This window comes from Leuciscus leuciscus (genome assembly GCF_965113295.1).
Source record: "Leuciscus leuciscus genome assembly, chromosome: 5".
NCBI classification, from domain to species: domain Eukaryota; kingdom Metazoa; phylum Chordata; class Actinopteri; order Cypriniformes; family Leuciscidae; genus Leuciscus; species Leuciscus leuciscus.
In genome coordinates this window covers 11,452,596-11,469,899 of record NC_138729.1, presented here as the reverse complement: position 1 = coordinate 11,469,899, position 17,304 = coordinate 11,452,596, and the positions used below count along the sequence as shown (strand labels likewise).

General features: G+C 34.7%; 1 protein-coding gene across 5 annotated transcripts; it reads left to right on the top strand.

The window, feature by feature from the left end:
* Positions 1-1,327: 1,327 nt before the first annotated feature.
* slc31a1 (solute carrier family 31 member 1) lies at positions 1,328-17,215 on the top strand. 5 transcript variants are annotated; one of them, XM_082171527.1, is made up of 5 exons: positions 1,328-1,476; positions 11,223-11,356; positions 11,578-11,650; positions 14,219-14,387; positions 15,026-17,215. In XM_082171527.1, the coding sequence occupies exons 2-5, from the start codon at positions 11,246-11,248 to the stop codon at positions 15,255-15,257; spliced, it is 585 nt and encodes a 194-aa protein (XP_082027653.1). In that variant the 5' UTR covers positions 1,328-1,476; positions 11,223-11,245; the 3' UTR covers positions 15,258-17,215. The 5 variants fall into 5 exon arrangements, with proteins under 5 accessions (XP_082027653.1, XP_082027654.1, XP_082027650.1 ...); XM_082171528.1 differs by having other exon boundaries at positions 11,223-11,359; positions 15,056-17,215; XM_082171524.1 differs by having other exon boundaries at positions 11,223-11,359.
* The last annotated feature ends 89 nt before the right edge of the window (positions 17,216-17,304 follow it).

Below are 17,304 nucleotides of genomic sequence, written 5' to 3'. Positions count from 1 at the left end.
GCAAGAGTGATGGTTAAACGCTTTTGACTGCCAGATGCCGCTCATTCATCACAATTAATTTATTCTCGAGAACCAATTTACTATTTGAAGACTTCAGATGCAAAAACATCCAAGTTTGACATGACATTTTTCTTTTAAATGAGAATTTTTATCAGGCTCCTATGCTTAGGTTCAGTCATTTCACTTTGATGGCAATGAAAAGGTTACTATTTATTGAAATGCCTTATTTTCAAAAAATGTCACTGATAAAAACATAAAAATGCTCAAAAGTAAAATTTTGGCGATTTTGCATGTTAAGTCTTCATTTATAAAATAATAACGTGTTCATAAACTTAAAGGTATAGCGGAGGATCTTTCCAAATTTTAGATAAGACCCGCCCTCTCCACTTTTTGAAAAGTTTGATTGATTCACCAGAATGATTGACAAATAGGAGGACCAATAGTTTAGACTACCCACCAGGAAGTAAAACATCCTCCGCTATACCTTTAATACTTTAGATGGCTTCACAACACGATATTATATTGATTCCTTACGGAGAAAGATCAGGCACACTTTTCCCGAGCTTTAATAAAAAGCTAAATTCTGTTTCCAAATCTATATTTAATAATCTACACACATTATTAAATCGCTACATTTCTTCTTTTTTTAGCTTAATTTTTTTCAGTGGTGTTAAATTATTTTGACTCCATGACACATTTAAAGTCATGAAATTATGAATTATTAGTAAACGCACAAGGCTATATGTACATAATCACCCGAAAAAAAGAAAGAAAAAAAAACACTTGAAAACGTAAATAAAGACCCTCATAAATCTTTGTCAACATCATGAAACATCATGCATAAATTTGCCATGTGGCAACGGAAGTACGGAAAGCCACAGGACTGTAGTGAATATGCCACAAAAGGCCCCGGAAGCTTGGATTTTTATTGAATGCGGTTGAAATCTTTTCAAAATACTTGGTTTTTAAATTCTCTTTATTTTTCATTCTTAAACTGAATGGTCAATCCATACTTGTGAATCAGTGTTGGAATATATGGATGGAAAAGTTTTTTTCTGAATTATTATTTTCATTTTATTGTATTATTAAGTTTCTTTATCAAGGTAGCAACTGAGAACAAGCTTGTAATGTTTTTGTGTGTTTTAAAATAATACAAATTGTTTCAAACATGTTAAAAATACCAAGAAGAATAACACATTTAATTGTGTGTGTCTGTGTTTTAATTTTTTTTTTTTAATTTATAGTAAAGAACCTAAAGAACATGCTAATAAACAAAATGTTCACTCGGAGAAGAAGGGACTTTTATTATGGATTAGATTCATTTTTATAGCTGACTTCACTGGAATCTCGCCTCCACTCGTCAGAAGAAACAGAGCAAAGATTAGTTAATTTACTCTTGTCCCAAAACTGATGATCTACAGCGAATATCAAAGTCACTAAAGGAACCCGTGGACAGATTCGTCGCATGTTGCCGAGGTGAGGTTTACGTGACTCTGCGGCTCTGTGGGGTCGTTTTGCCGGTAATCTCTGTTGCTGTGACCTCTGAGAAGACATAATTCAGCTCTTTTAGTATCTACATCAGGTAATAAAGCATCGAGGCAGCTGGGTTATACTATACTTTCAAAAGAGTTGTGTTTGCGGGTCATGCAGGTCATTCGTGATTATCATGCTCACTAATTTCACTGACTTTCACCGAGTCATAAACTGATATGAAACTGCTATCCTGAAGCAAAATTAACTGTGATCACTTTAGTTTTAGAGTGCCCTTGAACACCATTTAAAGCTAAAAATTAAAGGATTATCTCACCCAAAAATTTAAATAGTCATAATGTACTGTCCATCATGTTCTTCAAATCCGTACGACTTTCTTTCTCAGCATGTCCTGTTCATTACAATTACTTTTTTAAAAACATATTCCAGGAAACGGTTATTTTACAAAAAAATTGTATATGTAACGTTACTAATATAGTATATATTCATATTTTGAATTGTTTTATTTTATTATTATTATTATTTTTGTCATTTATTTTTTATAATAATTTATTTCGTTTTCATTCTAATTTTTGTTTATTTTATGTTTTTTTATTGTTGTTATTATTAGCTTACATTTTTTTATAGCAGTTTTAGTCATTTTAGTACTTATTTTATTTAATTTTTATTTTACTTTATTTTAGCCTTAGTTTAGTTTATGAAAACTGTTTTTAATAGTTTTAGTTAATAATAACAACACTGTTTCAGGTTTTTTTGCAGAAAGCAGTAAATCCAAATGCAGCTTATGGTTATGTAAACGCATACACAACATTCTTAAATTTTTTAAAGAGTGTGCATGTGTGTGTGAAAAAGACCGGATAAATAATGTAACAAAAAGGTAGGGGGGGGAAAGCTGTTTACTGAGCTGAATGTGTAGAGGGGTTAGGAGCCCACTGCGAACACAATGCAATGTAAACATGAATGCTGCTTTTGCTTAAGCAGCTTTCGTACAATAACTGTTTCCTGGTGTTCATGTAAACCAGTGGTTCTCAGTCTTTTTTTACTTCAAGCACCCCCCGTTGTCCACAACAATATTCAAAAGCCCCATGACTTTTCCAGCTGTTTGTGATTTACTGGATGGGGATTAAAGACAAGGATTTATGAAAATATTTTTACACAATTAGAGCTGCACGATTCTGGATAAATTGAGAATCACAATTTTATTTATTTTAAAATAGAGATCACGACTCTCCCATGATTCTGAACAGACTATTAAACAAAATAACGTAATTTACTAGAGGTTATGACAACATTTTAATTGCTGCAGTCTATAAAAAAAAAAAAAAGGTAATTTTTTTAATAACCAATTAATATTCACTTGTTTCATTACTCAATGAATCAGCATTTCTGAACAAATATCTTTAATGAATGATTCAATGACATGCTCATGAAGACTTCACTTGTTTCATTTTTTTATTTGGATTTGTTTTTGAACGAATCTCTTGACTGAATTATTCAATGACAAATACATATTTTAACAGTCTCTTGTCGCCACCTACTGGTTTAACAATGTCATTTATACAGTCTTCATTTGAAGTGTCCGGTTACTTTAAAATAGTGATTTCCTCTATTTTGATCGTTACTGCAGACGTCAGTGCTTATATCTGAACTTTTATCCTAGTACTTTTGTAATAATTGGAATTATTTTAACAGAAATCTGATATTTGAAAGGTTTAAAGGTTTAATAGACATAGCCGAATCATTGTCATTGATGAATAAGTACATAAGGGTGTTTGAATCGAGATTGCGATCTTTTACCGATGAATCATGCAGTTCTACTCACAATTGCTCCCCGATAAAATATTTTAGAGCTTGGCATTACTAAAAAAAAATATATATATATTTATAACATAAAATGCTATCGAAGCTTGTTTCCGTCACTGAAGACAAAAATAAAAAATGTAATTGCAACTTTTTATCTATTTAAAAAAAGTCACACTTGTGAGTTATAAAGTCAGATTTGAAAGATATAAACTCTCAATTGCTTGTTTATATCTCGCAATTCTGACTTTGTCTCAGAATTGAGAATTTATATCTCACAATTCTAACATTTATAACTCACAATTACGAGTTTATATTTAGCAAAAGTGAGGAGAAAAGGCAGAATTGTGAGAGATTTTTTTTTTTTTTTTTTTTTTGGCGGAAACAAGCTTCCATAAAACATTCCATGTACATTACCTTTTCAGGTCTAGAAATGTAGATCATAATATCAAGTTTTTCAAGACTGTGGGAACCCTGAATCTTCAAAGTAAAAACAGTTGTTGAGGGGTGAATTAAAATAAGTATTATTTAGCTTATTCTAATGCTTGTCTTGATTTAAATAGTGAATGGGGACTGAAGCTGTGAATTTCCAAAATGCATAAAAGCGCCATATAAGCACCGTAAAAGTAGTTCATATGACATACACACAGTATTCAGTATTGTAGCTTTTTTATAGCTTTGTGTGAGGAACAGAGCGAAATTTAATCTTGACATCCAAATAGCAGCTTGCACATTCTTCTAAACTTCTCTTGTTTTCAATGGAAGGAAAAATTGTCCTTTGACATCATTGTTAGATATTCATTCTGTATATTCAATGGCTTGAGTAATGATGAAAAACGAACAGAGAACTGCACAACTATATTAGACTACTGTGGGGAATTTGCATGACTTGAAACAACTTTTTTTTTAAGAGGAAGCTAGTATCAAAAGTATGGGAAGGAAGGCCACTGGATTCAGTGTGTGTTTATTTATAGGTTGATTGTTTTGTTGAACCAGAAAACCCAGGTATTGAAACCCGGCACCCTGGTTGGGTGAGGTCCCATGCCATATTTGCTCTGCATTTTCTAGGATGTAGACGAAGTGGTATGTCTTTTAAAGCTTTAGTAATACCACACATCTATTGGGCGATATGTTAATAAAAAAAAAAATATATATATATAATATGACTTCTTGTGTTTGTTTGCTTGGTTTTATTGTATTTATATGATATTTTTATTTTTTTAATTACATTTTTGCCATGAAAATAGCCTTAGATGCTGACATGGCATTAAATAAAACTATCTATCATCTATTGGGCAAAGTATATCTAAGGTTTTACCTCTCTTAGGAATTACTCTTGTGTAAACGGGTGTAAAGTACTTTGATTTGGATCTGTGTGTAAGTGCACTAGCAGGTCAGGGTAACATAACACTATACCTCGTTGTCTGTGTGACTGTGACTCTTTCAGATAAAAGCATCTAAAATGTCTCTCTTTAGACTGTCTGTGTTTCACAAACTCACTGTAGGCTGACTCCCCCAGTGTTTCACTGATAAAGACAGACCTAATTGTGCGACTTTATAGTCAGCTGGCTAAAGTTGGTTATAATTTGGATACAGTATATAAGCTACTGGGCTTCAAAAACACCTATAGCTTGACATTTAAACAAATATATAAATGATTTCACTCTTGTGTGATTCTGATACTTATCAGGCCTATTAAAAATTCAAGCTCAAATGATGGTTTGGTTTAGAAATAAACTAGCCATATTGCAATATGGTTTGAGTATTTCATCATGCTGTTATCCATGTTGGTTCCTTAAAGAAAGACTAGGGCTTTTATAAGACTGAAATGTGTTAGTTTCACTCACAACTTGGTTATTCTCAAATGAATGTCTGCCATTGAAGTTTTGTTTCATTTTGATTTTAATCTCTGGCATCAAACCAGTTTTCACTCTGATCTGATGCGTTTTGTTACTCTTTAGTCAGGTCTGAATCCTCTTAGGGTAAATCTCACAAAGAAATGTCCAGGTCACGTTTCGCAAAAAAATCTAAAGCATTTAAATTATATTTCCCCTTCTTTCTCATTACTGTAATATGAAAAGTATGATGCATTTTTTAATTTAAATCAAATTCACAAACAAATGCTAAAATGATATATAAATACTGTAAAATCATTTTTTTAAACAATACAATAAGTTTGGCTATTACAGTAACAGTAGTTGTAATGAAAATGTCACAATGCAAAAAAATCATAATAGTCCTAAAAATAGGCTCTATTTTATCAGTATCAAGTCGGGATGAAATGGTGGGAAAAACTGTGAAATATAGAGCAAAAACAGACAGTTGAGAGAGGGTATTCATTGATGTCACTTTCCCATCCCCTCAGCTGGACTGAGGGGCAAACCGTCCTGCAACATGACTGGGTTTAATAGTGGAAACTGCGAAAACTAGAGGAAAGTAAACGATTATAGTTGTCAGTACAGTATATAACCTAGGGTGTAAGTTTACCCCAAAATCCAACATGTCTGACACAGAACCAACTGTAACTGCTAATCCACATTACTCTGCCTGGATTCCAGTTGTTTCTGCGAATTGCAGCGATCCATTTGATTCACTTTTCTGTCGCTTTCAGCAGTAAAAAGATTTGAACATAGTCAATCGTGAAGCTTGAAGGGTTACAAATTTGAGAATCTATTTCAAATATGCTTCCGTACATAACATCATGGTAAAGAATCTTTTAAGGTTAAGATCTCAGCAAAGTTGCAATTCCTGTTCTCTCCTTATTGTCTTTAATGGCTCTTCGAGCCCCAGTTTCACTCAGACTGATGGGATTAGCACACGAATGATTCACTGAGAATCTCACCTTTTGTTCTGCAAATGGCTTTCATTTCGGACCCAAATGGCTCTTGGAGCCTTATGCTGATTGAATTAGGATTGGCCAGACCCTCACAGTCTATGGTGTTACCTTAACCTGTATACTCATTTACATGCTTTGTTTGAACTTGTCTCCACCTTCAAAAGTCCCTCCTCCTAAAATGCCTATAAGACACCATGTCAATTTATATACTTCAGATAATGTTGGAAGAACTGCAGCCACGTACAGCGGAGTTCTCAATAAAGAATAACTTCTGTTGAACGCGATCCCAACTGTCTCCTGGTCTCTGCTTCGATAAAAGAAAACTTTACAACAAGCTCTTTCCCATTCTAGATGCGTTTTGTTTTGAAATTGCTTAACTGTGTAATATTAAAATGAAGTACTCTTTTTTTGCCCCCATCCCTCAAATTTTGGGAGCCCCCATTTATTTTTGACCCTGCTTATGATAATACAAATTTACAAAATACAAAAAGAAACAGCAGCAGCACGTTAACCTGTTTCACCTTGCAAACCGTCTCTGAAGTGTAGTCCACCACACACAACTTTTTCACACTTGATCTGTTGACCGATGCATTTTGTGAAATGCGACTGAAATCTGGTTAAACGGTCTCTTACAGTCGAGTTCAGATCCGCCTAGATCCAATCAACGACTGGTGGACAGACCCTACAGTTTTTCTTTTTGATCTACTTCGAATATGTTTATCATTGCAGGGTTTTCTCTTTTGCAATTGATGTGATTTGTTTGATCAACTGTGTAATTCACAACTTCTGGCAAACCAAACAAAACCAACATTCAACATTAGACCTGTTTGCTGTTGGGAAATTTTGAAATACACTGAGTCAACTGCTGTTGAGTTGCTCTTTGTACCTCATCTTTACCTCTGCACTGAAGTTGGTATGTTATAGTACTAACGCTGTTGAACACTAGTTCATGTTGCCCCCTTCACATTAATTTGCGTACTTTCCTGTTTTATGACCTGCCAATAAGAAGGTAATGGGGTATAAACATCATAACCATCAGTAATGATTGACCAAATCCTCGTCCTTTATTCATGCACTTAGTGTTGAAAAGGTCTTCGATATAATTACTTTTTACATAATAATTAAGGCATAAACAAGTTAGTATAATTACCATTGAAATGAAAATATTTAACACTCAGGCAGTTTCTCATTCTCATCTCTTTCTCACACCCTGCCCTTTTCCCCCCCATAATTTGTCTGCTATTTATATTTATGGAAACAAGCACATATCACTTAATTGAAGTCTTTACAGTTCAACATTGTAAAAAGCTGTTCTTTGAACATCAATAAAGTTAAATCACTCACGTACTGTCCATAACTCAAGCATTGCGTTCTCATTCTGACTGTTGAGGACTTATCCTGGCCATATTTTGCACAAAGAAATCCAAATCTATTAGGACCATTACATTTTTTTTGCGTTGTGACTTTAGACAAATTGTAATTATTTTCTGCTGTTATGTTATCAAGAGAAAATGTGCGCAAGAAAAAAAGAAATGTTGCTGTCTTTACAAAATTTGCTGTCTTTAGCCTGTTTGCATTCATTTGGCGTTTTCCCATTAAAATTGTGTAATTACGTCATCCTTACAAAAAACTATTTGTCGAACTGGTGTACCCGCCAAAAAACACACACACAAAAACCCCCAAATTGACACAGTGAAAAAATTTTGGAATATAGATTTCGTCAGGCAGTTTCATTGTGTATAAAGTCCAAATAGATTTAACGCAAGCGTAAACTATATCAAGAAACTGATAGCAGTAACACATGTATGTGGACATTTAATTGTTTAAACCCTTTTTCTTGATAAAGTTTTTCGTATCGACGTAGAATTGATGTTCAACATAAAAAGATCTACGCGTGTCTATGCATGCAAAACTGTATCAGTAATTAGCATTTCCATCAGCTATAAGTAAATATATTTGATGCATGACCATTTTTTTGCGCAAAAATCCATATAGTTTTGATTTGACATGTGTCTACATAATTCCCATACTTCATTCTAAAAGGTAATCCAGGGGACCTGTTACCACAACTTAAAGTAAAAAAAAAAAAAGTAAGGTTGATCATTACATTAACTTAATATTGTGTGTAATTTAAACGTACATTTCTGCGTTATTTGTATTTTTTAAAGTTGTGGTAACTTTAAGTAGCTTTGGAAATTTGGCAGTTGATTTTTAGTTCCCAGCATGCTTTGCATAGGACTGGATAAGGAAAATAAATGTTGAAATTAAGTGTCATTTTATTTGTATTTTAGTGAAGGAAAGACCTGTTAGTAGTTGTTGCTGTTATGTTTGATATTTTATCAGTTTATTTTATATTGAAGTTACCATTGTGCTAAAGAGCAGACTAAATAAAGGTAAACACTATTTTGACTCAACAAATTTACTTTTATATAACTTATAAGTATACTAAATACGTTACAGGCGCTATACTATCTGTGGCATTTATCCAAAAGATAAGGTGTGATAAGATTGTGATAAGATTAATTGGTTCCAGGGCTGCCATTTTGATTTCACAAATTATTAATTTCCTCTAACTCAATGTTGGTCGAATGTAATTTTATTTGAAGTTGTTATAACTCAAAAAGATTTTTTTTTTTTTTTTTCAACATAATTTTTTTAGTGTTCTATTTGTGTTATTAAAATAGTTTATGATGATTGTTGTTTTAAAATGTGGAAAATAGTAATAATACAGAATGAGTAGGTTGTAAAAACTTTTTACTGGAGGGAGCAAGAGTGGATTAAGACAAAAGTTTTTTTTCAGGCACCAGGCTTTGTGGGTGTGGATAAAACCTTGTGATTGGATTAATGGCAGAAGAGGGAAATGAAAGGCAGATGAGAGGTCACATGACACATGTGACCATGCACACACTATACTCCTGCTGCTGTTCCTGAACACTATCACTATCGGGCAGCACTTTACATGCTCACTGCACCTGTATGTCAGAGGATAGTAAGAAGGAAGAACTGACAGGAATTACTTGCTCATTTTTGTGGTTGCCACACAAAAAGATACTTTGATAAGGAGCAAAGGAAGCCAACTGAGAGAGTTGACAGATTTAGCTTGGGTGAGTTATTTCTTTAAAAATTCACCATTGGACATCATTTAACTTTTTTTTTTTTTTTGGTTTGTCAGTCAAATTATTTGTACCAAAAATGTTTATGGGAGAAACAAATGAATGCAATATTTAGTTAATATTTTGTCGTGTTTACAAGCTATCCATGGTATCTCAAACGGTAATACCATGGTACTAAATAATTTTCTATATAATATACCATGCTATTTATTCGCATAGTAATTTAAAGAATATAAAAAAATAATACTACCAAGATACATGTCCAGAAAACAATGGTTATAGTAGCACCATGTACTACCAAAATCTGAATACCATCTGTATAAGCCGGTCACATGATGTGTTTTACTTCTTGACAACAGTGCACATTGTCTGGCCTCTCAGCTCCGTTATTATGAAGACAGGATTCAAGCAGACAAATCATTTTTGAGTGTACTTTGTGACTTGTTTTTTCCCCTCTTTCATTGCTCTTCAGTTGACCTCGTTTGGTCTTTGAATCTGAGCTGAATCTGAGGGGAAATTACATTCCAGACTTGTAAAAGACTAGCCAAGTGTCTGTTTAGGCAAACAAGAACACGCTGACTAATGGTTAGTGCAGATCGTGTAGATAATCATCTTCATTAGTCTGATGTGTGTCTTGTACAGCCATCTCGGATGTGTGTTTGATCCCCGAGGCTGTCCCAAACCTTTAGGAAAGCATGTTTGCTGCTCAAATGGGAAAAGTAATTGTTTTATAGAGGCATGTATTAGATTATCTGGACGATTTTGTCTAAGTGAATAGCCTGGGGTTGTTGGGACATTCGATTAGTGAAGGTCTTCTGTATCTGTTATTCCTTTCTCAGCATTTGATCACTTTTCAGGAATTGAAAATAACCAGGGGCTTCACTTAATACACAGTAAGTGACCCTGAAAAGTATCTTGGCGTTTTTATATGTATACTTTCTAGAAAACAACATATTTTGGCACTTTCTGAGTGTCAAATGTCAGTGGATCATGTTCATAGTTATTGTAATGAACTATACCTTTGGTTACACTGTTGGAGAACTGACGTTTCATGGGTTAGTTCAACCAAAAAAGTTAGTTCATCATCTTTTGTTTATCTTTGAAAACACAAATGAAGATATTTTTAATGAAACTTTTGAGATTTCTGACCCTAAATATAAAGATTTATGTCCCTCATATAAAATGATTGTGCCTCTTCAGAAAACCACTCGATTGTTATGGATTACTTTTACGACGTCTTTCTGAACTTTTTGAAGCGTAAAGGTTTTAGTGGAATGGACTTTCAGTGGAGGGACCGAAATCTCTCAGGTTTCATTAAAAAAATCTTAATTTGTGTTTCAAAGAAGAATGAAAGTCCTACAGGTTTGAACGACACAGTTAATGGTGACAGAGTTTCCATTTTTGGGTGAACTATCCCTTTAATATATCCACTAAATTTCACTGATGCACTAGTTAATTAAAAGTCTTTACAAAAGTGGCTCAGAAAATTGAAGTTAGTTCTGAGAAAAGCGGCTTTTTTTTTATTTTTTATTTTTTTTGCAGATTCAGTTTGGTCTGATTTTTTTTTATATAATGCAATGACATTATATGCATGATATTTAAAAGTGTCTAAATATTTTTTACTACCTCTGCTACTGTAGGCTATTTTTGGCTGTTTATTTGAACCTGTTGATCAGGATCCTATAGTTTACGACTGATTTCATAGTATCAAGATTTCATAGTATCAAGATTTCATAGTATCAAGATTTCATAGTATCAAGCTTTCATATATCCCTAAACGTACCAGCTGGAAAGCTACTTTCATGATCCTGGAACACTTGAAATGTTTGTTTAACTCCGCTATAGTATGTTCTGCTCCTTGCTTTTTCATTTAGCAGAATAGTCATTTCATATACTTAACTGTTTTATTGTATTATGCTTGAGAGCTGTCAGACACATAACTTGAATCTGTAAGAATTGTTTGTGCTCTGATCTCTCCCCAGCACCTCTGTGCAGTAAGAGAAGAATGTCACATCCACACGTTCATCATGAGGACCACACCATGGCACCTGACAGCACACACTCTCATGGGGACCATATGACGCCCGAAGCAGGTCATGGGCAACACATGATGATGATGGTGAGACTACCTGCAATTCATTAAGCCCAAGTGTCAGTATATCAGTTCACTTGATAAAAATCCATCTTAGCTTTAAACAAAGATGTGATCCATGTTATCATCATTTGAAGCTGTTGTTCAATGGAAGTAAGACTGCTTCTGCATGTTATTAGAATTGCTTTATTCCTTATGGGCAAAGATAGGTTGAAAACTGATTCTTTGATTCATTATACTTTCAGCAAATGACCTTCTACTTTGGACACAAAAATGTGGAGCTGCTATTCGCTGGGCTGGTCATCAACACCCCAGGAGGTAAGACGCTCTGGGTTTTGTTTTTTAATTGGTGAAATTTTGAAATGGCTGTTATTAAACTAACATATGAATTGTTAACTACTTGTGAATATAAATTGGAATGAATATACATATGAATTGGCCCTATAATTGTTTTTTTCCCCAAATTCCATTTTATGTTCCCCAAATTCAGTGTTTCTGTTGTAATGGATTAACTAAAAAAAAAAATCTGGATTCTGTGTTTTATGATTTAATACAAATGTATTATCAATAAACAGTGGTAATCAAATAAATGCACAAAACTTTAACAATTTATTGAATCTTTTAAAACGTACCGGTAATCAAATGAAATTTGAAGGATTGCTTTAATATTTTGGCAAACAAATTTCGGCACAACAAAGGTTAACTGTTTAAGTTAAGAGGATGAGAAATGGTGGTATTCCTTCATAAATAATGTTTGAGTATGTGTAGTAGACAAAAACTGCACACAAAGACGCAGAACAGGTAGACTTCATATTTAAATAGCAGTCTTTCTGCGCATTAATATTCATAGACACAATCTGAGACAGTCTCTTGGACTGGAGTCTGTGATTCCGTCCACGTTTTCCGCATCACAGAAATCATAGGGCCCTACTAACAGGAGCAGCTTTTTAAGAAATAGTTCACATGAAAAATAAAAATTCTGTCATAATTTACTCACCCACATGTTGTTCCAAACCTGTATGACTTGCGTTCTTCTGTGGATATGTCAAAATAACATATATTTTGAGAAATGTGTCATTGTTTTTTTTTCTTCCATTCAATGTAAGTGAGTGGGCTCCAATGTTGTTTGGTTCTCAACGTTCCTCAATAGATCTATTTTTGTTTCTCAGCAACATAAGGGTGAGTAAATGATGACAGATTTTTATTTTTGTGTGGACTATCTTTTTCAGGTCTGTTTCAGTGCAGCAATTTGCAGTGTCAAAACAATAACAGTGTTATCCAGTTAAATTAGCATTGTCGTTTTAAGCATTTTATGCAAATAGGGTGTTGACTTGATGCGCCAATTGAGGGTTTAAATCAACAGTACAGTGACTTGCTGACCTCCAATGAATCACTTTCACTGTAGAGGTGACCTGCAACTAGATACTGAAACAAAACCAAAACCTGTCACTGGATATTCCTTCAGAATAATGTCATTAGATCCCCTTTTACTGTTAAGGGCAAATACTTATACTGGTTGAACAGGTTTTACTAGATTGTACTAGTTTTATTAAGCTGATTCATCTTAATTACGAGAACAAAACGAGATTTTGTAACCAGGAAGTCTAGATTACACTGGGATAGTAAGATGGAAGTAACAAACAATGTAAGGTTTCTTATGTTAAAGGGGTCATGAACTGCATTTTTTTTATTAATTTTTTTATAATGTTCTCTGAGGTCTTATAATAAAACAATTTATGTTATCAATAATTTTACACCAAGAACATCCTAATTTAGAAGTAAAAAGCTATTTTCTATCCTGTATTGAACCCTCTCTTTCAAACACTCCATTTTGATGAGCGTTTCACATTCAAGACTTGGAAGTAAACGCCCACTTATATGATTGGGTAACAGTTTTGCATATTAAAATCATTTTCAACATCCCATTACACGTGTGGAAACTTGCGATGTTGAAAAATATCTTAAAACATTTGCCAACAATGTGAAACATTTATGCGTACTACATATGCTTTATATGTCTTGGTTGTGGCAAATAATGTACTCAGAGTTACCAGTTATCTGATAATCCATAAAATATCGGATAAATGCCGAAGCAAAGGAAAGAACAGCAAATCACAACTATTCAGTTTGACTGCGACGCTACAGTACTCAATACTCAGAACATATCAAACCCTGTATCAGACAAAGCAATAGTGAAACATGGGGAAAACACTGTTACTCACACTTGTGTGTTGCGACATTATCGGATCCAAGAGCCCATAGTTGTCACAGCATCATCTTTTTATTTTCAGTCTCTCTGAAAAGCCTGCGTCGAACTGTCTTGTTTAAAAACGAATCCACAGTAAAATGAAACGAACGGTGTCTTACTGACGTGATCTGACTGGAACTTCTATAAAAATAAAGTTTATATACGGCGTACATGAACATTAAGAAAGCGTATATTATACGCTTTCTTAATGTTAGGATTACAAGGATAGCAATGCAATGTGTTTTTCACAACTTGGCACTTCAAAATGTCTTGTAATCAGAGGCATCTCTATCGTTTTGTTGCTTGATCTTGTGATCGTGTCTCTTCTTTTCTACGACGTGACGTGCTAATTGGTGGGCGGGGCTAAAGAGGCAATGATGTAGAATTAGGTGTCGATACTCTTCAGCAGAGGCGGTTTTTCATCGCACTCTCATGTAATAATGTGATAAATGACAAAACTAGTCATTTTCTGAGCTTGGTTTCAATAAAAGTTGTTTTTGGACTAACGAGGAAGTTTGGAGTTCTGTAATTAACAGGATTTTTTTTTTATAGTACAATGACCTCTTATATGTCAAGATCAATGACATTTGATTTCTCAATTCCTGACCACTTTAACCTTTCTCCATCCTCGTCTTTAGAGATGGTAGGTGCTTGCATCGGTGTGTTATTGCTGGCTATGCTCTACGAGGGTCTGAAGATCGGCCGTGAGGTCCTGTTGAGAAGGAATCAGGTGAACGTGCGCTACAACTCCATGCCTGTCCCAGGAGCTGATGGCACCGTTCTCATGGAGACACACAAAACAGTCGGGTCAGTGAAATGAGTACTCATGTTTTCAGGAGGTCAATGCGTAATCAGAGCCTACTTTCACACTGCAAGCCTTAGTGCTTAATAAGAGCTAACAATTTTTTTGTATAGCTGTTCACATTGTTGTTTTAAATGAATGATTCATCAGTGCACAATAATGTTTGTCTTCATAATCCCTCATAAAATTACAGCAGTTATCAGATGTGCCCTTTTCAATCTTCATTATGATACGGAATGACCACTTTGCACATTCTAAGCAATCCTGATTCAACACCCTACATGTTTCACTTGAATTACATATGACTTAATGAATTTTAAATGGGTCACAAATGCAATTTCATGTTTATTAGCCAGTGCTATTGAGTTTTCTGAGGACAGGCTAGCACTTTGCGCCACTGTTTGAAAACCTCTGGTTTGCAGACCTCTATCTCTGAGTAAAAACACTGTTTTTAGAAGTATTTTTCTTTCATCATCGTTGTTTGAATGACGAGGTCAGTAAAAATCAGCCTTTAGCCTGTTTACACTGATTTAATCATCCCTTGTATGTAGTCATTACCACATGAGTGACCTCTAAGAGGTAAACATGCATTTTCTTGGGTTTCTTCACACTGATGACCTGACATTTGTAATCCCATAATAAGGTCAACACCTGATCCTGTTCTCTTCTCCAGCCAGAAAATGATGAGTCTCGCACACTTCATCCAGACGCTTCTTCACATCATCCAAGTGGTGGTCAGTTACTTCCTCATGCTGGTGTTCATGACGTACAACGGTTACCTGTGCATAGCAGTGGCGTTGGGCGCCGGCCTCGGCTACTTCCTGTTCAGCTGGAAGAAGGCAGTAGTGGTGGATATAACAGAACACTGTCATTAACATCTTGTATTGAACCTCAAAAAACACCCACTGTACAATCCCAGCATGCATCACAGCAACTCTGTGTTTAGAGAACTGTATGATTTAATAGTTCTTTGTAAATATTGGCCAAGTAGCTCGGTTAATTTTAAAGCTCTATTTTGATTTGATTTTGATACAATTTAGCCCCATATTTCATATCCCAAATGCTCATCGCCACCAATCCTGGTAATTTCCTCTGCAATGTTGAGATATGTGTGCACAGCCTAAAGGTCGCAGTCACATTCATAAACATAAAGGTCCGTTGTCAATAGTGTGGCCATGAATGAAGCTCAGCTCACACTGAAGTCACTTTCAAACCGAGCAGCTTTTTATTAGGCAACGCTGCAAATTATTGTGACCAATGTGAACCCTTTGCAAAATCTGCGTGCAATTTTCAAATCATATAAATGGCTTGATTTCTAATGCAAAAATTCCCTGAACAATGGAAAACGTGTGGTAAAATTCACCATTGTTTAGTCATTCTAATTGGAATCCAATTGATTGGGAATTTTGCACGAGGGCAAAAGATTTCCATACAGATTTCACAATGGATTCCAAGATTTTCCCCCGAATTGGCCAACTTTGAAAGACTTCTTTGCGAGTGGTGCTTCATGCATCACTATTCTATTGACCATAGACTTTTGCCGGTGAAATTTTACTAATGTGACTGTGCCTTAAATGTGACCACACCTTAACAGTCTACCTCCACATAGTACTGAGATTCACGGGTTACCTTGTTCATTATAATCACATCTGTTATCCACATCTCTTGATATATTTCATGTTTATGAAGGTGCTTCTGGGTGCGATAGAGCCTTATTAAACCCTTTGCCTTAAACGAGGGAACACACACACACACCCAAGAGGGTGACCGTAGACTCTAAAATCCAAACTAGATCTGGACCCAATATACAAGCACTAGTGGTTGGAGGGTGTTTTTGTTTTTTTGTTTTTTGGAGGTTGTTATGGCCAAGTGTTTCACATCAATGAAACTAACGTTAATAATCAGTGACCATGGTTTAGACATAAACACTGGACTGAATGATGTTTGCACAAGAAAGAGAGGTTTTGGGACTCTGAGTTTGCAGAGTTTGAAGTCGAACTTTGCTCCCTTTGGAGTGCTTTTAAGTAAATATGGGGAGATTGGTGAAAAATAAATTATATCTGATGCCAGTGTCACCGATTACATTTTATAATTTATATTTGTAACACTCAACTATGACCGTGTACTTGATATCAATGTTTTCTAGCAATCTTTATGTAGAACCTTTTACGTTGACATCTTTTAAATGAAAACTTGTGGCACATTTGTGATGTTGAGCTAATCATGAGCTGTTAAACATATTAAGGTCATCGCTCTGATAGTTACTGGGTCCCAGAATGTGAATCTTATGTCAAAATGTATGATAGTTATGCTCCTTAACTGAAAGGGGTGTGCCTTTACATGCGGGACCCATTTAAAGTGCCCAGATACTAAAGTGTCTGAATTGCTTGTGAAAACAAAAGGCTGGAACCGAAGGCTTTCTTACTGACAACCACATATTTTAAACCAGTAAGGATGTGGGTTTTAGAAGAAAGCCGGTTGAAAATGTTTTTTGTTCCTTTGTAGATTTTTTCTTTTTCTTGTATTTTAGTTCAAAGCTGAAAAAAGAAAATATTCACATCATATTTTTGCAGTAGGAGCCACTCTGTAGATTTGACTATCTGGGCTTAGTCCTATTGCAAATTTATTTTTAATAACAAAGTAAGTTTGCATTGTCTTAGATGGGAAACACTACAAGCTTAAGTGTAGAAGGATTAAACTGTGTTTCAGTGCTGTGACGGTGTTAACATTTCTTAGGCTGTTTACAGTTCAGTCACGTCTGTAGAGTTTGAAATATACACCGTACTGTAATCATGAAGTAAATGAAGATGAATAAATATGATTTTAAAGATAATTGTTGTGACCACCTCATTTATAAACCAACCTGTTTTTATTTTCGGCTCACTTGTGAAATGTTTGTCCTTGTACTAATAAAAGACGTGA